This window comes from Halichoeres trimaculatus, unplaced genomic scaffold (assembly GCF_033239565.1).
Source record: "Halichoeres trimaculatus isolate MK-OKI-2021-1 unplaced genomic scaffold, fHalTri1.1 fHalTri1_scaffold_15, whole genome shotgun sequence".
NCBI classification, from domain to species: domain Eukaryota; kingdom Metazoa; phylum Chordata; class Actinopteri; order Labriformes; family Labridae; genus Halichoeres; species Halichoeres trimaculatus.
Window position 1 is genome coordinate 6,546,864 of NW_027437193.1, and position 21,766 is coordinate 6,568,629.

The 21,766-nt window shown below is 42.3% G+C and overlaps 1 protein-coding gene across 1 annotated transcript in view; it reads right to left on the reverse strand.

Moving 5' to 3' along the window:
- insra (insulin receptor a) overlaps positions 1–21,766 on the reverse strand; it is an 83,497-nt gene that overhangs the window by 54,473 nt on the left and 7,258 nt on the right. The window contains exon 2 of the mRNA XM_074688051.1: positions 12,160–12,708. Within this exon, the coding sequence (XP_074544152.1) occupies positions 12,160–12,708 (549 nt within the window). The remainder of the gene's footprint in view (positions 1–12,159; positions 12,709–21,766) is intronic.

Here is a 21,766-nt window from a genome sequence, read left to right on the forward strand (position 1 = left end):
TTTCATTCACGCTGGTTGGGTTTAGAGATCTTGGGCTCAAAAAGATTGGTGACCACTGCTTTACGGTATCTAAAATAAGAGAAATATTTTGCAGATGTGCTTATTTTCCTATTTGAAAGACTCAAAACTAAATGTGTATTGACTGAAACATCTGGGTTAGGGTTACATGTAACTTGTGAGAGCAGATAAAAGGAAACATCCTCCTGCAGATGGGATAAAAGCAGCAGTAAAACAGCAGTGTGACGCTGTAAATCGGACGGCTGTGGTGAGTGCGAGCGCGTACGGCGGTGTAGAAACGCCTGTCGGCCCGGCTTTAACAGATGCCTGAAATGTCTGGGATTCCATGGGAAAGGCTCCAGTAGCTGAACGCCGGCGAGGGTTCACAGGGTGCAGCTCCACAAGCCCGAGTGCCAGAGCAGTTAAGTCAGCTCAAAGGAAAGGACTCGTGTGTGTGTGTGTGTGTATTTATGATAGAGGAACAGCTCTGAGCATACGGAGACTCCTGAGGCTGGAGCAAAGGGGGTGGGTTTCATAGACTTCCCTGCATCTGTCTGTTGTACAATCCCTTTTTTGTTTTACGACCGGTTATGAACTCCAGTTTTGAAACAAGGTCAGACAGACAAGAAATCCGCCCGAAAGTCTGAGTTTGCTAATTTAGCCACAAGGTTCGCCATGCACTTTAATCTAGGAGTAAAAATAAAGCTGATTTATTATTTCCCGTTAAAAAATGTTCATGTTCTCTGCGGTTATACTTTTCCAATCTCACGACTTCTGAATGATGCTCCCTGGCTCTAATTTGCGTTTGCATGTCTGTGTTTCAGCGTCTCTGCCAAGGAGGCCTCTTCTTAGCGCTGCTGTCTCTCAGTTTGTCTGTTTCCAGTTTGATTTTAGAAAAACAAAATAAAACACTAAATTCAAGTGAAATTTTTGTGGAAGGGTGTGGAAGAGGTCCAGATCAGGATCCCACTCCTGAGAAAGAATTAATTCCTTCCTCATGAACAAACACTTTTCAGTTTCTCTGTTTCAGATAAGAAGCTGGCGTGTTTGTGATTTCAGTGGCAGGGTTTGATTCGGGACATGTGGAGATAGAAAAAGGAATTCTCTGTGTTTTCTCCTATAAGTATTCAAAGTATGTGAATATCTCTTAACTGAAACAATGTAATAATGATTTTTTGTAATAAATCTTTTACAGAAAGTCTGTTATGTCTCTTTTAAATGGAGCCACATTTGTGAGGAACGTGCATTCATGGGATGAGCATCAGAGCTGAGTACGTGGGTTGCACCAGTGAAAAATTTGCCAAATCTTCTCTGCCAATGCCGAACAGCTTATTGTAGATTTTTGAAGAAGTGATCCAGGAGCGCTCAAGAAAACTGATGCACAATTCTAAATTTTCATTTACTGAATTTTCAGCGCGTTACTTTCACACAAAAACTAAGGCTCTAGTTCTCATCGTGTCGTAAAACGGTGCTACCTCCGCTGCAGAGCCACAGCTGGCTACGAGGCGCTCGCCGCTTAGTGTATCAGTCTGCGCGCGGCGTGCCAGATATAAACAAATGCAGGTAGTCTGCCAGGACTAAGAGACAAGATGAGAACTAGAGCCTTATTTAGCGGTGTTTTTGTGTGAAAGTAATGCGCTGAAAATTCTCTAAATAAAGCGTGAATGCAGACCGATATCAGATTTTTTCGGTGGGAGTCTGTTTATTTGTGTTTTTGGTCAAGGAAAATATGGCCCCGTCTGAGTGCAGAGGAAACCGGCAGAGGAGCAGGGAGGGGGTGTTTGGTGCGAGCGCTCTGGGCTTCAGCTGCACAAAAACACTGCTGTAGGGGTAATTTCTGCCCTAAACCTTGTGATAGGACCCAGCTTGTTCCATCTCGGAGTATCACTTTAAAGTAAAAAATCATCAGTGAAATACTTCTAAAAGTACAAAGTACCTGAAAAATCCACTTGAGTACAGTAGCTGAGCTGTTTGTACTTTATTACTTGTCATCTCTGCCAGCAGCACACTTCATAAAAGTATTACATGATAAATGTGCCATGTGTTCGGCATTAGAGTTGTCAGAATCAGGAGAGTCATCCCCTGTGAGCGCAGGTGAAACTGGGAAGAAGAAGCAGAAAACAATTGAGGAGGTATTTGCTCGAGGCACAGCGTATGAGAAACAAGAAAGCAAATGCCTCCTCCTCTGCCCCGTTTGTGCTTTTTCTCATTGTCAAACCCAAACAGCGTATTCTGCTCTTATTTGGTGGATTGGATCTGGTCGTACGTGCTTTGTTAATCTAGTGTTTGAGTGACGTTTGCTCCAACACGATGTGAGATCCCTTTGATTGTAATAAGATCACAGCGGTGTACATCGATAAGTTCTTGTAGAAATGCTGTTCGATGTCGACTTAACTGCAATGATTTTGATTTTCTTTCACTTCTGCTTTGGAGGAAACACAGTTGAGTCTTTGTGTCACTGCAGCAGCTGATTTAAGCTTTAAGGTTTAATATTATATAGAGGACATGGAGCAAATAGCTGCCATGACCAAAATAGAAGGTATGATTCATGTGATAGGAGGAAGGGGCGGCTTGGCTTTCAGTCACAGTTAGTGTTTGTAGAGCAATGAACACATGAGCCCCATCAAGCCGGGGAAATTGACTCACACCAGCCTTCAGCCTGACACCAAGACATCAGAGCTGTGTCTTTAAAGAGACATGAAATCACAGCTTCAGTGATAAAAACAGCGTCAGTAAACAAACTGTTCCCTCGCTTTGTCACAAATAATAACGCTCAGGACGATCTCCGCCTTTCTCCTCACAGACAGCTTTACTAGCGGCTAAGTTTGTCCTCTTCCCTCTGACCTCCGGAGGTCACGCATCAGTATTCTGGTCTCATAAAAGTGTCTCCTGCTGCAGAGGCCGAGTCCTCCTCCCCTGTGTCCATTCATAACCTCAGAGAGGAAGCAGAGACACAAAGACAGGAAACAATCGGAAGGACCGCTCCATGATCCTCTACGACTTCCATTGTCGGGTCGGAAAAGGATCGCGGCGCCAGCGCTGAGTGTTGCGTGTGGGAGCGGGCAGAGAGGAGAGCTGAGGGTCAACGGTGAGGCAGACTGACTCTCCCCTCCTCACCCCCCTGTGGTGACCCTGTCCTCGCTTTTTCCTTCCGATATGACCCGGCTGAATGACCAATGTGTTCATATCCACAATTACACCACAGTGTTACTCTCCTGTTTCCTAGCTGCAAGACTAAACAATAGCTGACCACTCTGTCTGCACACACACACACACACACACACACATGTACACACACATTAAGAGGTTATGTCCCTACATGATTTATACCCCGTGTCTGCTGCCATTACACACATACTGACCCTGACAAATCTCTGAGTCTGCCTTGTGATTGGTGGACAAACATTTGTGATGTGAGCCAAGACTAAATCTGGAACATCCAAATCAAGAGAGGTCCAGCAGCAGGTTCTCACCTGACCTCGCCCGAATGTGCTCCACAGCAACACTCACGCAGCGACAGCCAGCGTGAAACCATCAGACGTCTCCTCACGCCCGCAGGCTACGAGAGACACGCATGCAACAAGTGTGCAGAGTGACAGACATGTCAGAGGCCGAGGCGTCTGCTGAGAGCCGTCCTCCTTAAGGGAGCGAATTAAACATGTAACACCTTAAGGGAACCCAAACAGTGGCGTAAGCTGCGGTGGTGGTGGCAGCGGAGGACGACAGCTCTCTCCCTCCTTCTCTCCTTCTCTCCTGGGTGTCTCATCTCCAGCAGAAGGGGATAATTAAGATCACATTTAACATAGTGAGAGTAAAACACCGCTCAACAAGGAAACACACGCTGGTTCATCCCTGAGGGCTTAGTGGAAGGACACAGATACAGATATCTCTTCTTAAAGGGGACAATAATGAGCTGGGGAAAGTGATGAAAAAAAGGTAAATGATCCTTTATGAAAACTTTACTTATGTAGAAAATTAATGAGTTTTCACGTTCATGATTTTTTTGGTATAATTCAGTTCATTAGAATGATAAAGACTCATTTGAGCTGCCAAACTGAAATATAAAAATCTAGTTAACTCCCATGTTTAAAGCCAGTTCTATACCCCCGATGTTCTCCCTGCTTTAGCTTTAGCAATCCACACAGGCACATGGAAAGGCAGGGAGCTCCCAGAACAGAGCCGTACAGCTGATTTTTACAGTGGCCCTGAGAGCTCATCGCGCTGCAACTTAAAGGTCCCATATTCTGCTCCTTTTCTGCAGTTTAATATGGATCATTGATGTCTTCATGAAATGGTAGTAACATGTTTTGGTCCAAAAAGCCAATAAATCAAGCACAGCAGCATTGTTTCCAGGCTCTCATAGCCCCTCTGTTCAGAACGCTCTGATTAAGTGGGCGTGACCTTCATATGTAAATGAGCCACCGCTGATACCGCCCCACTCTTCCACGTCGCTGAGAGCGGCGCCACGAGCTCCGAGTGCACAATGTTTAAAAAACAGCAAAGCTCGTTTACCATAACATTACAGGCTAAAACAACAGGCTAATCGAGCTAAAGTTAGCATCCTGAGGCTAACACAGAGACAGGGGGACACTGAGGAAAAGCTCTTCCATCTGCTCCACAGCACACAGCATTTAAAATACTCACATTTCCAGGGTCCAAGGTTTGTTGGTGGATGGTTGGTAATGTGCCTGGATTCAGGACCAGTCTATTCACTAGCCCTCTGTTGTACTGTCCAGAGTTGGAAAAGCAGTCGGCCGTGAAGTGACTAGCACACACATGCACAGTTTTACTGAGTGTAGCTGGCACATTTCCTTGATAAATGAACTCTAGCCACTTAGTCTGTCTTTTTCCGAGATGGGAAGCTTGTGCATGGAACTATGTGGCTGTTTACAGCCAAAAACAGAGCAGTGATGGCTGCTGGAGCCGTGAGGGGGAGTGGGCGGGGATAGGGTATCTGCTCCGGAGGACCAATCAGGTCATACTTGCTCCTGATTGGTCAAAAAAGGGAATCGCTGACATCAGCAAATCCCCAAAATCCAAACAGCTCGTTTTAGGTCAGGATTTTACATTCACAAGCTCTACTTAGTGCAGGTTTTGTCATTAAATATCACATTTTTGGGGCTGGGAGGAAAGCTAAAGACCCACAAATTCCACTAAAAGACTTAAAGTGATTTTTGCACAATATGGGACCTTCAATAAAGGATTAAAAAATAAAATAAAGACAAAACACAAGCAAATTAAGAAAACATCCTTATAGATTTGAAAACATCTGTGTTTTGTCTTTTTGCATGTGTTTTCTTAAGCTGCAACACTGTGAGCTCTCAGGGCCACCGTAGATTTTACATTCTTGCATGTCAATAGCTAATTCTTCTGACTGAGCTGAAATAATTTAAGAATTTGAACAATAATTCAAAGCAGTTTTGCCATTTTCTCAGGCACTCAAAATGCACTTGAACCGAGGCCAAAGTTTCAAAAAGCCCCATTAAAGCAGATGTTGTGTACCAAGGAGCTCTCATACAAATAAAAACAAGAAGGGAAACTCCCTTTGGCATGATTTCTTTTACAGTAATCCAGCCAACATGCACTGATATGACTAAGACACTTCTCCATACTACTTTTCTTCTCGCTAAATTTGGACAGAAAGAAGATTATTAGATATGCAAGATTAGCCTTACACTTGGAGGCTTAGGGGATTTTAGGGCTGGCGTTGAACCTAAAGGTCTACAGTGAGTTTGGCATCCACTCATGCGTGTCATGTCCCTTTCACCCCTCCCTTAGTTTCTTAATGACTCTTTATGTAGGAAACAAATACAAACTCACACAGAGGGCGTTTTCTGGTAAATACTGTGATGATGTACATTTTTATTTAGAAGCTATTATGTAATATCTTCTTATTTATAACACATTTGATAGTAAAACCCTCCCTGTATGGGAAGCCCCTGATTTCTTCTTGAATCAAAGCCAATATTTACAGCTGGCAGCCACGCTCACGGCTCAAGCTAATCTCCTCTAACGGCCAAAAAAAGCTGTGCCACATAACAGCCATTACCAAAACATAATCAAATGCTCATTATCCTCAAATCAGGCCTGGCAAGAAACAGTTATTCATTACAAGTAAACAGACTCAACAGTTGTGCTTCCCTTTAAGCTGGCTCATTATTTCTATTCAATCTAAAGGGGAAATAAAGGCCTGCATTGTTGAGCAGGGGATTTAGAATGGATGTGCTCTTAACGGACAACAAATATTGGATTTACTACCAGTGACACAGGTTTTTAAGAAACAGACAGGGAAGTAAAGGATAGCACATGAATTTGTTTAAGCACTTAAGGCTTTTAAAGCTTTTACTTACATTTCACAAAGACGGTAGACCTGTTGATTTGATTTTGGCTACATTAAGATGTCTGCAATGACTCTCACAGACATCTCCTGTTCACCAAAACTGAAGAGTACTCAGTGTCTCTTTGCAAAGTTTAAGATCTCACACATTCAAACGTTATCTCCTTTTTTGTTCCGTCTTCAAGTTATGGTTTTATTCTTTGGAGCTACATTGATAAACAGCGTGCATGTGCTGCATCCTGCAGTTATGGTGATGTAATCATGAGTCAGGAAATTGGTTTACGAAGGCCGTATCTATGCAGTTCAACTTCAGAGCTGATGAACCGAGTGACCCTGCTCTTGTCGTGTTTTCCCTTTCCGCACTTCTCTGAGGTTAAATGATCCAAAACACAACACGCTCTTTACCTGAACAAGCCGTTCTCCTAACTCATGACGTGATCAATCGACAGAAATCAACTTCAGATGCTCAGTCATCCATAGACGAGTGTTAAAGCCCCATTTAGAAAGTCTTTGTGTGTTTTTTAGCCATTTACTTTGACTAAACCCTTAGAACAAATCAACCTTAATTTGGGTGAACTTTTAAACACCAAATTGCAGAAATAAGAAAGATGCTTCATGGGACGAGGTCTTGTATTTGTGGTAATTACAGCTGTGTGAGTTTGTGTCTTCTTGAAGCCAAATCTAATCAGCTGTGGTAATGAGCAGCTCCTGCAACGTTGCTTTGCCACTTTGTGAAAGGAGGAGGAAGAAATTTAACTTGGCCTACTCACCTATTGACCTCATCAGATATCTGCAGTAAGTGAGAACAGGGGGCAGTGTGAGAGTAAACGGTTTCAACAATTTATCAAGGTTTAGTGGTCAGTCAAGGAGCTTTTAAATATTTTATTAAAACTCATGGATGTAGAGGGAATTTTGTTGGGGGAAAATACAGGGTGTCCATAAAGTCTCCTTACAATTTAAAAAATATAATACAAAGACAACTAATGAGTTATCTCAATCAGATTAGTTCTATGCACTCAGTAGTTATCAGAGTTTTTAATCATGGCTACTCCTCAAGAAAAAGCCCAATGTGTATCATGTTCAAGCAACAACTTGCGGTCTAAGAATATGAGACAATGCTGAAGTGCTAAAATCTGCTGTTTCTCGAGTGTCCACTTGAGGCTGGCTCCAGAAGTACAGGAAGTCACATACACACCAAGCAGAAATTAACCTATTTACAGCCTGGTTCAAAAAACGTCTCCTGTCTGAATCGCTAATTTTACTATCGGCACCCACTATACGGGGGTGAATGTTTTCTAACTGAAAAGTTCAGAGGATATTAAGATCATGAGCTTGCCCAATCAGAGGCACAGCTCAGCTCATGTGGCTGATGAGCGCCCTATAGCTGTACGGAAAGCCATGATAGCCGATCTGCTTCAAAAGTCTGATACAGAAACAGACGGGTGACGTCGGGGAGACTACGTCCAATTAATAATAATAATTAATACAGTCTATGGTCATGGTTTATTGACACGAAATCAGATACAGAGACTCAGTGAAAGAGTGGAAGAGATCCACTGTTGCGTCCATCAAGCTGTGCGTGGCACAAAAAATCTAAACAGTGTTGGATAAAAAGAAGGAGTGGATGACCAAGTTTATTTTTGCTTCTTTTTTTTAATTTGCTTTTTAAATAAATTTTAAATCATAAAAAGACTATATGGGCACCTTGTTTTGTTAGATGTTTCATTACACCAAAGACGAGTTTGTATGTTTTCGAGCACCAACATAGTGGAAAATTTTTTAACAAAATTGGAAAAGAACTGAAAAGATGTTAGATGTCAAGGATGGGTATTTCAGGCAAAAAAGCAATTTGTTATTTGGTCGTAACTATTCGAAAATAATTGGAAGATTGTCATCCCCTTGTGATATGATAGACTAACCTTGCAGAGTTTGCACTGTAAACTTTTTCGAACGAGTTCCTACACTTCCCAATCCATATTTAAACGTCTCCTCGTTCCTGTTTTGGCTGTAAATCCCTCAAACTGTTGACTTCTGGTCTGGCTCTGGACATTTTGTCAGTTTGTTGCCGTGGTCCAGTTAAATACAATCTGGTTTTGACTCGGTTTGTTTTATTTTGAAAGTCATTGGGCATTTTAGATGGTTTCTCTACACAACTTCCTGTCCCGCTCTACCTGCTTTTTGTGAAATTGACACGCAACAGCTTCGGCATCCTGCATAAAACTGCCATCTGCTGCAGACAGGACAAAGCAATCGTCACATGAACTTTTCGACTATTTTGATGTTAATTCCCTTTGTGAATATTCGAAAATCAATGCCCATCCATATTGGATGCTTGAGCTAAAAATACGATTAGAAAAAATGTTTAATGTGATAATAAATACAAAGTTAAAATCCTGCATGCTGTAACAAAGAAACTAATAAGACCTTGTTGAGGATGTGTGACACAGAACGAGTCACGTACATTTTCAGAATTCAATATTCAGAGTTCCTTCAGAAGTGGAATGAATGGGACACCTATAAGACCCCTCACAGAGACACCACTGATACGCTCTGTTCGAAGAGGAGACTGAGGATGTTTGTATGTCCATAAAAAGGCTGTTATGTATGTATGATTAGTGTTTTGTAATGTTTTAAATGTGAGTATAAAAACAGGAGGAGGAAGAAATCAGCTCTCGCTGCTCTGAGAGAAGTCCAAATGACCCCTGTTGAAGAGTCTGGGAAAGGAAATGGGTCGTGACTCCAAACATGGGATCTAAGCCAAGCCTCGTGGTTCTGCAGCTTTGTTTTCGGTTGCTTTGCAGACTACAGAATGTGAGTACGACCTGCGGTGATCCCTGGCAGTTATAGCACTTAACAACTACGTTCACTTTGGATTATAAACCTAAGAAAGCCTGGCAGTTTCACAGTGTTCAGTATCTGTTTCATGCAGAGAGCTCAGAGATGTCCTTTCTTTTCAGAGAGGTATGAGAAGCAGGAAAAAGTGGGCTAAAAGTGCTTCTTTTGGAATCAGATCTGTGCACCTCACTGTGTCAAATCATCACCTGAGACAAAGGAAAAGCAGACCTGAGATAGAGGATAGGAAAGCAGTACGTTTTGGAGGAGCAGCTTACTTAGAGAACTACAGTAGGTCTATAAAAAGCAGCAACAGAGGAGGTCAGCGAAGGCCTCTCACTCAGTCCTGTGGTTCCAGCTCGGGCTTAACGGCTCTTTTCATGCTTTAGTGAAAGTAGGCAATAAACCACAGGTCCCGGACCGCAAGACCACAGGCCCGGCCCCAGCTGCATGCAGAGCCATGACTTGGGATCAGAGCTTGCCAGGCACCGTCTGGTCTTCATTCATCTCGCTGTGTGCAAATTAGGAAATCATCTGTGCTGTAAGACTTTTTATAAAACCCTTTAGTCCTCCTTAACAAACACCACAATCTGACAAAAGGCCTTCTGTGAGCGATCACCTCAAGCAAAAAGTCATTAGTGGAGAACGTACCAACAAAACAAAGACGCTGCAGAGCTTAATAATGGACCTCCCTCAGCCAAACAGAAACTGAATGCAGCCACTAAAGCAAACAAATTTTAATAAGAGCCTGAACGAGCCGACATGAGCAGAGAAACTCCTTCAAACGAGCTGCTGAACTCACGGACGCAGTGTTGTGTAATGGTGCGAGTCAAGGTGTTCACACAGCACCCATGCGCAAAATTCTTCCCAGCACTCGAACTTGAACTCTTTGGGGGTGTGAAATGGGTGGGCCTGTCATTTTACAGTAAAAGAAAACGCAGAGAGGGAGCGGCTCATGTCACGGGAGCTGCTCTCAGAAAGAGGAACAATGAGAAATGAGCAATGGTGGTTTTTTTCGTACCTCCTCCACACAACACGAGCAGTGACAAAGTCGATTCAGAGTAAACGCAGAGACTGACTGGTGAGGTGTTGCGTCACCTCAGAGCGCGGTTCAAGCAGTGTGGTCGAGTTGACTGAGCCTGACGCAGCGCTGACATTTCAACACAGCAGAGACTCCTCTAACTTTTAGCCTGCGACCTTTAAAGTATTTGTAGAATCAAGAAATGTTTGACTATGAGGCAGAAAACATAAAATGAAAGCGATGCCTACGCCAACTTTTAGCCTTGATCCATGCTTTAAGTGGGTCTTTAAATGTAACCCCTTGCTCCAATGAGACTTTTTCGATGTATCTGACTTTCCCACCAGCTGCCCGTGCCCTTTCCTGACCTCTCTCTTTTACAGTTTCTCTCGGTGAATCACAACAGCCCTTAAAACAAATCACCCATGGAGCACTACGCGTACATCCTCTCTGGTGCATCCTCTTGGGTGTTACATGACATTTACTTGTGTGTTTTTGCAATATATTACAAATCTCTACAGTGTTAGATTAATGAGGTAGATCTGTCACTGCCTTATTACTTATTTGCACCACACTGCAAAGCTACCGTGTACTAGAAAACTGGAGTGAAGTATGCTGGTCTTTGTTTATGCAGCACACTGAAGGATTTTCAATGAATGCTTGTTTTATTTCCTTATCTTTTTTGTAGTAATGTCAGACACCAGAGCAGTAGAAAAGCAATAGATAGTGCACGGTATGGCTAGTTTTGGTGGCTCGGATAGTATCGGATTTTGTGACGTTACGTTTTCACATATTTTCAGCACTGTATTGCTTTACAGCTGCTGTAAACTAACGTTGCAAACATCTTCATGTGTGGGACTACTTCTCTTTGGAAAGCAATGACAGTAAAATGTAAAGCTGTGAGGGATTCTGGGAGAATCTGAGTGGAGCCAGTCAACAACAATAATAATAGTTTTTTTTCTTTCAAGAGTCTTATCACTTCCTGACTCTACCTCCCGACATATGTTACAATCCACAAAAAAAATACACAAGAACGGCAGCTGTCAATCGTCGATAAACGTGACGTAAAACCTTGTTTTTAACCTCTTATAACTAATGAAAATGAAACTTTTTAGAAAAAAGAGGACTTGAATACAAAACAGCCAAATTATATCTTCAAATCACCACAACAATCTGACGTGAGAAACATTTCTTCGAAGTGTATTCATTTTTTAACGTTTGACCACAGCCCATCTGGAATGACTGGGGAGATGGATTTTTTGACCTATACTGCAGCCAGCCACCAGGGGGAGCAGTTTATGTGGTGACCTCACTTTGAACCGAGCAAGATGACGTCCTTTTTTTTACAGTCTATGAATACAACAAACATGATTCGTGATTTACAACTGAATCACCCAATGGAGTACGGGATTTATCAGGGAAAGGTATCGGATCTGTATCGGCAAAACAAACCATGAAAAAATCGGAGCGGACGTCAAAAAATCTGTATCGTAACATCCCTTTTTGAAACAATAGCTCTACATAACTACAAATAAATCGATAGATCGCTCCCTTTTCATTTGCAACAAATACTGGCCTTGGTAAGAGTCGCATCTTTACGAAGGTAGGTAATAGTGCTCATGGGAAAAAGATTCTTCTATCCTGAAATAACAAAACTGATTCTGGGTAGCCCTCGCTGCATCTTTAAGAGTTGAAACTCCAGCTTGAGTTAGAGACAGGCAGAAAAAGAGGGAAAAGAGACAGAGGGTGGAGGATTACATGCACCAACTCAAGTCTGGACAGGGAATCAATCCCAGACCAGAGCATCGCCAGCTTTCCTCTGTTCAGAGGCATTTGATCCACCAACTGAGTTGAACTGGCACCCAATAAATCAGATTTCTGCATGTAGTCACATTCATCCTTCTATGAATTTAAAGTATTGTTTCTTTAAGTTAAACTCAAACTTGAAAGAGTTGTGTTAGGAGAGTCTGCTTACTTCTCTGACAGTAGTTCTGCGTCCAGCAGCGCTCGCTGAAGTGTCCGTTGATCGTGGTCGTCTGGCAGGTGGTCTTCCCAATGGCGGCCCCCGGGCACACGTCCCCACACTCTCTGTCGTTCTTGTTAGCCATGATGTAGTTGTCTTCCACCGAGTCCAGGATCTTGGACCAGTCCAGAGTGGAGAGATAGCAGAGGTCTGGGTTCTTCTCGATCCTCACGGCTCCTCGGGTGATGTTCATCAAGCTATGGAGGCCGATCTCTCGCAGCTGGAGCATCTCGAACATCACCAGGGCGTAGTTGAAGAACAGGTTGATGCCTCTGATGACGGTCAGGTTGGGGAAGAGGTCGCTGAGGCTCTCCATGCCGTAGACTCTGAAGAGCAGCAGGTAGTCCGTGATCACCATCAGTTTGGGGAAACTGAGGCCTCGGAAGTCCTCGGGCTTGGTCCTGAACATGAGCAGGATCTTCAGGTGGCCTTCGATCACGGTGCAGTTCTCAAGCGTGTGCAGGTTGGTCACATTGTTGCGGATGTCTTTGCTCGGACAAACTGAAAAAAACAGAAAAGAGAAGAGGAATGAGACACACAGGAAATGGTTTGTAAAGCCTTTAAAGGTTAAACCAGTGTGGCCTTATGAACAGGACACGTGTTGATTCTTAAATATGAAAAAAGTTTCTCTGAAGACGATTCATCTTCTGAATTTATTGGAGGATTACACCTAATCAAAGTGGCTGATGCATGAGGCAAGTCGTCTGCTCTCACTTGAAAAACAGGGTTGTAGAAGACTGAGGTCTGAAGAAGGATAAAAAATAGCTCTCTGGGTAATTAGAGGGGATATTTCACTGAAAAATATGCGGTCATGTCTCTAACTTTGATGCAGCCCAGACCATCCTCGCTGACGTTTTGTTTAGCAACCACATTTCTGGCAGGGAGCCGCTGTCAAATAAGGAGCGCTGTCATCAGGCTGAGGCCGTGCTCATCCCTGGTTACGCTGAGTTGATTTGTGGAGTTGCTTCTGTAACTCAAGCCCATAAAAACCATTAGCTAATGTATTAAAAATATTCATCGGTGATGGGAATCAAGGCCTTAATAGCCACGTACTGTAGCAGTCAGAGATTTGTGGCTTTGTCAGTCCTCACCCAGACCTACAGCATGAGCCGGTTGGATTTAAACCTCCCGAGCTCGCTACCTACAGACAGATCAGACTTCTGCTGCAGAAGATTTATGTTGGGTTACAAAATGATCTGTCTGCAAAGCTGACGAGTTACCCAACAAAAAGCCTTGAACTCTATAAATTCTGATACTTAAAAGAAGGGAATCCAACACTTTAGGGAAGGAGAAAAGATGAATAACTTCTGGCTTTTGCATGTGACAAACTTCTTAAACAATCAATAATTAAAGCTGGGATATCGTGCTGAAGACTGTCTGTGCCCTACTCTGGGAAAACACAAATAGGCGAATCCAAAAAGAGACAATAAGATACTTTGTTTACACAATTTGTATAAAATTACACTACATATGTTCACTTGCTAGGCGCTGCCCTGTTGGCTATAGCTGCCTGTTGCAGCAGCTCTCTCTTCTCTGTCTGTTTCTTGCAATTTTTCTGTCTCTTTTTCGTCATCTTTATATTTGGAGTGAATCATTACTTTGTATGGTTCATTTGTTGGTCATGGACACCAAACTTTTTGTGCCTTCAGTGATATTTTTACTACTTTTTCTCCTGTGTTTGTCTGGAGATCCTACATGTAACCATGGCCAGTTTGTTTACATGTGAACTCAGCTGTTAGCAGCCTGTAGCATGTCAATGCTAACTGGTGTAAGGCCTGATGTTTCCCACAAGGATGGCGTTACATAATTAGAATACCAAAAACACATGTGACTGTAATCTGGTGCAGTAGAGAAAAATATGTAATTAGATTACATTACGTTTATTTGCACAATTTCTGTCAACTTTGTAAACAACACTGTTTTGTAGGCAAATACTAGGTGAACTGCCTGAATTTGCTTTCTAGTTTTAATTTTCTTTTTTCCTTTTTTTTTAAATTCAGAATATGGACACCTGATTTGTCAAAAGTGTAAAAGGAGATTTTATTGTTGTATGATTCGCTAAAAAGGTTCACCAAGCAGATGACAAATGTTTTATATCCTCTTGTTTTTATGTGCATGTTTGGTATCGAAGTAATCCAAAAGTAATCGGGTACATTACTTTAATATTGTGATACTTAGAGTAAGTTACTGGTTGTATTTTTTAATAGGCAACTTGTAATTGTACTCGATTACATTTTTGAAGTAACCGTCCCAACCCTACACGTTATTAGGGATGCACCGATCACAATTTTCTGGCCGATCACCGATCTTTGAAAAGCCTGACCTGCCAATACCAAATTTTATTTTGTATTTTTAATAACTGACAGCATATACCTTCAATTTTTTAAATCCATTTTTTTTTTAAATTAATGAACAAAGCCTTTGAAAGAATAAAATCTTTAACATAAACAACCAAAAAGTGTCCTTAGTTTTACGTCTCAGAGCAAAAAGCAACAATGGCTGGCTGTCAGACCTTCCTGGAGGTATATAAGATCAGTTTTATTTGTAAGGATGGGCCAATTACAGATCCCCCAAATGAAGGAATTCAGCACCAATAGACCGGTGTATGTCTAGTTATTAAGGATGTTATCACTACATTGTTGTTTTTAAATCAAATGCATAAAAAACAACACATCCCCGTTATATTTCAGTCACTGGTCAGTCTGATCCCCAATAAAAAGCAGATATCATTAGACCACCAATGTGAACTTTGTTCCAACTCCACTCACAACAGAGCAATGATCCTAAAACCTTCTGCTAAATATTTTAAGCACTATCCCACTCTGGGGGTTTCTGCATGAAGACGATCGACCATAATAAGGATTTCCTGAGCCATCCTGGAAATCAGCCAAACTCAAAGCATATGCTTTGTGTGACATAACACAAGTAATGATGGTCATAAAAACATGTTACTTGCACTCCGTGGGACATTCCAGGCCTGATTTTACACTTCACAAGTCATGGGAGCAGCAGGAGGAGCGCTGCCTAGTGAGGGGCCTGTGTTTGTTTACCAACCGGCCCACCGTGGATCCGGGCACATCAGGCCAACTGGTCAGCCATGTGGGGAAGAGGTATAACAGCAAGGCGTGCACCTCTTTATGGCAGCAGCTCATTTTACACCTTCTGTTACATAAGAGTACAGGACAAGCAGCGCACACACACAGAGTGTCCAATCACAGTGTCCAAACAACAAGCTTTTCACTGCATGACCTTAACCAGCACGCTCGCTATCTGGAGTTCAGACTACGACTCTGACGCTTGTTTAAAGAACACACCAAATGTCCAAACATGGGTTCAAACTGCGAGCTATTAAACCAGACTTGGCAATATTTATCTTTTTCATACTTCTGTCAGATCTGTTGACCTCTTTCTGATTCGTTAAGAATGATTTGTAGCAACAAACTTGTAGTTTCTACACGCCGAGTGAAACATAGTGTCTCATCAAAGTGACGGTAACTGCCAGGGGAGTCCGCGTCAGGGAACCTACCGCATTTCTGACAACAAAGAGCCTCCCTCTGTCTCACACAAGACCCCACACACTCCCAAACAAAGCAGTCTGACAGACAAAGACGCTGGCCGTGTACAGTACAAGGAGACAGAGCTTCTGTAGTTGGGGTTTAATCAGCCATCAGAGCACCGAGTGACCCTGTGGAGAAGGCGACTCATCACAGGGCGGCGAGTCCAGGCTCCTCTCAGTGTACGCTTTCAGCCAGGCCAGTATTTTTAGCAACACATTCCCAATAGAGAATTTAATACACTCCAGCCGTTCCGATAGAGGCTCTCATTGGAAACTGGAACATGGCCGTCCTGGTGTGTAAGTGAGGAATTTTAGAGCAGCCGCAGAGAAAGACCTGAGCTGAGCGAGGACTTAGGTTGGAAAGAAAACTTGGCTGAGTTAAAACTTTTTGTCGTATTTTACAGTGGAGCACCGAGGCTTAGCCCATGACAACAAGACAAAACTTTAGCAAAACAAATCAGGTCTGCAGCAGAATCCAAATGCAGCGGGTATTGTAAGGAAAGAGGGGGAAAAAAAGATTTCACAAAGGTTTCTATGGCGACGAGGCCAGCTCCAGCTCTTCATACATTCCCGGCGAACAGCCAGACGAGACTGAAAACACTGAAAAACATTAAAGAGAGCTGCTCTGAATCATCAATTAGAGTCATTAGAGGGTCAGAAGATCCTCGCTGAAGGCTGCCCTCACAAGTCTCACACCGTCTGCAGCTCGCAGGATGACGAACTTTGAGGTTAATCACAAACAGAGAGCTGTGATCATCCTCACAGCGAGACAGAAACGCCCGCTGATGTTCATGATACTGCAGACAGATTAAAGGTAATGATTTCGTTTAAAGCCAAAGATAAAACAACAGAAAGACAAAGACATCACAGAGATCTGAAGCAACCGGACATAAGTTTGTTTTTAAGTGAGCAAGCATGACTTTTTTTACTTGGCATCCAATCTCAGCCAACCTCAGATAAACTGGAGCCAATTCAGCATCAAAGACAAGGTCTTACTGGGTCTACTGGAGCAGATGAGGTCAAACAACAGGCTGACAAACTTCTGAGTATAGATAACATGCACTCTTCCATATCATTCATCGCACTACATATTGTAAACAAAGCTTGTATAACTTACTCCTATCAAACAAACTTACTGTAAGACAAGAAAGAAACAACAAAAAGGGGCTTGAGGTGAAAAAAATTCAACTTCTAGACTTTTAGATCTCAACAGATTTTAATTTACAGAAGATTTTGTCAAACCAGTGGTTCCCAAACTTTTCAGGCCTCCTTTTACCTCCCCAAACAGCTGATACACCCCCAATGCCCAAAACATAAAAAAGACAAGGGGTCGAATTTATAGCCCCATATATGGTATCAAGTTTAAAAGATAAGCAACTGTTAACACAGAACTGAATATACAATAATGGGCCGAATAACCTCGTACATTAAAAACGGTGGGGACAATAAAGTCAAGTATGGTCGCCAAGCTATGAGAAGCAGTCATTACTATGTAGCAAAGATTCAACATTTAAGTATTTAAACTGTTAACCCCCATTAAAAAGTGTTTAAATTATTTATTTATGTATTAATTGATATAATATCAATAAATAATATTGCTCAGCTGCCATTACACTTACATCATGCAGCCCTTAGCCACAGCTCGCCCACCACACTTTGGGAATCCTTGCGATAGAGGATGAATATCTGTGCCTGAGACCAATGACCTGCCACAGAAATACACTAACAGGAAAATCTAAAACTGATAAAAACTAATTAATAAGGCCTAAGGTATGTAATTTAGCTGCTGTGTGAGAAATAAAACAACCTGTGTTCACATTTTGCTGCATTTCCAAAGTTAATCTGCTGCTGCTGATACCAGCGCCATCCTGTTATCTGTGTCTTTGTGAAAAAACATGGAAAACAGATTAAATGTTTTTTGTTTGCATGGTTTTATGGAAATTTTGACCTATTTTTGCTGATATTGCTACAATCATGGATCCAATTGTTAACATTTTTTTGAATTCAAAAGTAGGGACGCACCAATCAGATCCTGGTATCTGGTATCTTGTACCAGAATCGATCCAGCCCCTCAAAGCTGGATGGGTACAGGATCGGTCCAAACTTGACACAAAGACTAAACTATGATTTAGTCTTCAAGGGATACATTTTTAACACTGTTTCGGATCAGGATCAGTCGATACCCAAAGCCCAGGTATCGGTATCAGGACCAGAAAAGTTGGATCAGTGCAACCCTAATCAAAAGGCTTTGCGAACCACAGCTCTAGACGACGCTCTTGACGACGCTCTTGACGACGCTCTTGACGACGCTCTTGACGACGCTCTTGACGACGCTCTTGACGACGCTCTTGACGACGCTCTTGAGGTATAGGTCAACGATTTCACAGGTGTGATTTCATACAAGCTTTCATGGTCAAACAGAACTCCAGAATGGAGGGAAATCAGGAGGGCTGAGACAATATGCTATTGTCGCGATTGGATTCCTTTACGATTTTTGGGGTGCCGATTCAATTTAAAACACAACTCTTCTATATTTACAATTTTTGGTTTGCTTTTTTAATACGCGACCATGAGGAAAAGTTAAATGATGATGATAATGTCTACAGACTATTCAGGAGCCATATTTTCCCATAAAATGCCCATCACGTGAGTCAGAGAGAAACATTTTGCCCTCTGCTGGAGAAAAGTGGTAATTTTTTTTCAATCCACTTTATAAACAAAGACTGAAATGAAGAATTTGAATTTGACTTTTTGACAAAGAACAAAAACCCTGATGTATACATTTTCGATTTTGTTCTCCCTAGAAATCAATCAGCTGGCCATCCTGGAGTTTTTTTCATCATCAAAAGACAAAAACAAGGAAAAAATTCTGGGTGAATCCCGCCACAAGCTTTTCTTTGTTTCCCTCTTTGCTCTGGATACAGTTTTGTTTACATTTGCAAACATGCTTGTGAGCTGCAAATAGAAAAAGAAAAATCACTGAAATTCTATGATCCGTGCCTTACAAACTGAATAATTTATTGCAACCTAAACGGACTGCTCCTGGAACTACACGCTGCCAAACCCCGCTGAGCCTGATCGATGGCCACATCTGGACCGTGTATTTGAAACAAATGAAGATGATGGAGGCATCACAAAGGCCTGTTTGAACTTCTGGTTAAACAAAACCATTTAAACGTGACACCATATGCTGAATAAATCTGAAAATTTATGAGTGAAGGAGAAATAATCAGATTAACGCAGATTGTGAGCATGTGCAGGATGTTTGGTGTTGGTTTGAGTTGTGATCAGGGAGCAAAGTCATCCAAACATGAAGGAAATCCATCCAGCCTGATCACGTTAGAGGAAAAACACACACACACACCCACGGGAAGTGTCAATAAATTGACGTCTAACAGGTGACGTCTGCTGAGAAATTGCTTACACGAATCTCATGACCCAGCTCTGTGTGACAATGCAGACAAGTTAAAAACAACACCGTGTTATTAATAAGCAGGTGAGAACACTGCTGTTGTCTTGTGATAAATCCCCACAGATACCATCGTAAACGTCCGGCGTAAATCATTTCAGGGTCACAAGACGCTCGGAAACTTAAATCAACATGTACTCAGCCGTAACTCTGAAGAGAGGACATAAATACTGAACATATCTACACAAAGTGAGCTTCAAAGAGACCCACTGCAGCTGCAAGCATCAACAGGCATCCTGAGAAGGTGGTGGTTTGAGAGGGGAGGGTGTGTGTGTGTGTGTGTCATTAGATTGATTGCATATATTACAGCTGGGCCTCACAGAGATCGTAGGCCTCAATAAGCATAGAGAAACAAACGCTGGCTGATTGCAACACTTCCCTTTTCAAGGTTTCGCTGTTCGGCTGTTTTCCAACCTCGACTAAAAGTAACCCTCAGATCCACAAAATGCCGAGGTCACCCAGAAACGTGTTCAGTGTGTCCAAACTGACATGTGATGTAATCCACTTTGAGGAAGGTTATAAAAAGTAATGATGCGTCAGCTTTAAGGTGAACGGCAAACACTGCAAACAACTTTTAATACCTCTGTATTCACTTCTGTGTCATTAATCCCTCCAATGACAACCAACCTTACACTGTTTGAGTTGGATAAATCCCAACACAACCTCAGTCCCTGAGAGATTGGAAATAACGCATTTAAAATAATAACACAAGAAACTAAACTTATTTTTATTTTATGAAAAAATATGCTCTGTGCTTAAGTTGTATTAAAAAACAACAACAGAAAAAACTTGAAGGAGAATCTCCAGACAGGCTAGGTTAATTTGCTACAGGTTAGCATCATGACGGTTATAAAAAATGAATTTTAGAGAGGCTAAGTCTCTCTGAGGTCACGTTGGGACACTGCATTCAAAATAGGAAAGACTCTGCAGTGAAACTTACTGCATTGTAGGGCGTTTTTCCATAATCGATGCACTGTGCTGCGTCATTAATGCACTAGTTTCTCTTCAGTTTAATTCGTCTTTTTCCTTTTTGTCAGATTATTTAGCGGTTGGCAACGAGCTGAAGGTGCATTACCGACACCTACTGGACTGGAGTGTAATTACCTGGGTGGCGGGGCTGTATGCGTCCAGTGTTGCCAGATTGGGCGGTTTTCCGCCCACTTGGGCTACTTTTGATTACATCTGGCGGGGAAAAAATGCATTGGGCGGGTATATAATATTTGGGCTGCTTTTGCCAACACCTGGCGTTTTTTTATATTGTGGAAACAGCACAACAAACTGTTATTTTATGGGTTAAAAACAGTACAAATACAAAATTCGATATACTTCATTCCCTTGTATTATATTCAATTACAAACACATTTATTTGCAGTGAGTTATTCAGTTGCTATCAATGTCACCATAACAACGTGACGTCACATTAACAAACTAGCGTAGTGCGCCGACGCAGAAGCCTGAGGCAGAACCCGCGAGCTCATTTTGGGCCTGGCACTGGGATACAGGAGGTGCATTTTTTCCACATTTTCTGTGACATGCACTGTCTGTAATAATACAACTTGCCATTTGGGCTTAAATGTTGAAAAATGCATTTAAATCCACGTTAATTAAAATATTAAATGTTTTCGTGTGTAAAACACTATTGGGCGTTTTTTTGCGGAAGTGGGCGGGTTTTGGAACATGATTGCAGTTTTTAGCTGCAGATACAATTCATTAGGAAAGATATTGAGTCTCAGAAAAACAAAAACTGAGACTGAGAATCAACCAACTTTACAACTTCACAAGATCAGGTTTGACTCTAAATTTCTTGTAAGCAGAGTCCGGGGTAAAGCAGGTTATCTAAAGTCCAGCTGCTGGTCAGGCTGACACAGAAGTGCAGCACATTATCTGTGCAACAGTCAGGGGAGTCCTCATGTCAAGAGGAATGGAGTAAAAAGAAGAGACCATAAAACCACAAAGTTCCCTCTTTGGGTTGTTTGATGAGGAACCTTGTAGAAAAATTGTTTCGGACCACAGATCCTTTTGTGTTTCCGTTGCCCACCAGCTGCATCCATTTACCAATTATTCTCTCTGCCAACGCTGGCAGTGAGGTAATTATTACCTCTGAAGCGTGAATGCACAAAAACAAGCACATTTCCTTCCAACAGGGTCACAGAGTCAATGGTACAGATCTGACACAACAAGGCTTTCTTGTCAGACGCCTGTGTGGTCGAAGTGAAAGATTACAGGTGTGCCAGTTTTCAATATGAACCTGTCGACCTGGATTACGCAGCTATTGGGGAGAGTGACAAGTGTAGAAATCATTCTTTTGTGCACACGTCAAACGCGCTTGATGTCAGTGCTTAAAGACAGCAGTGGCAGTTAACTGTGGTGTTTTTGTTTGAGTGTTTTTCCAGAGTTAGTTGTGTGTCAGGCAGGGGCGGTTTCTGCACGTCAGGGTGGATCTTCATGTGACGAGGCAGGAATCAAAGGTGCCACATTGCTGATTGTTGACCCTCTTACATGACCTGCTTTGACCAGACCTGTGCTGCCTGGAG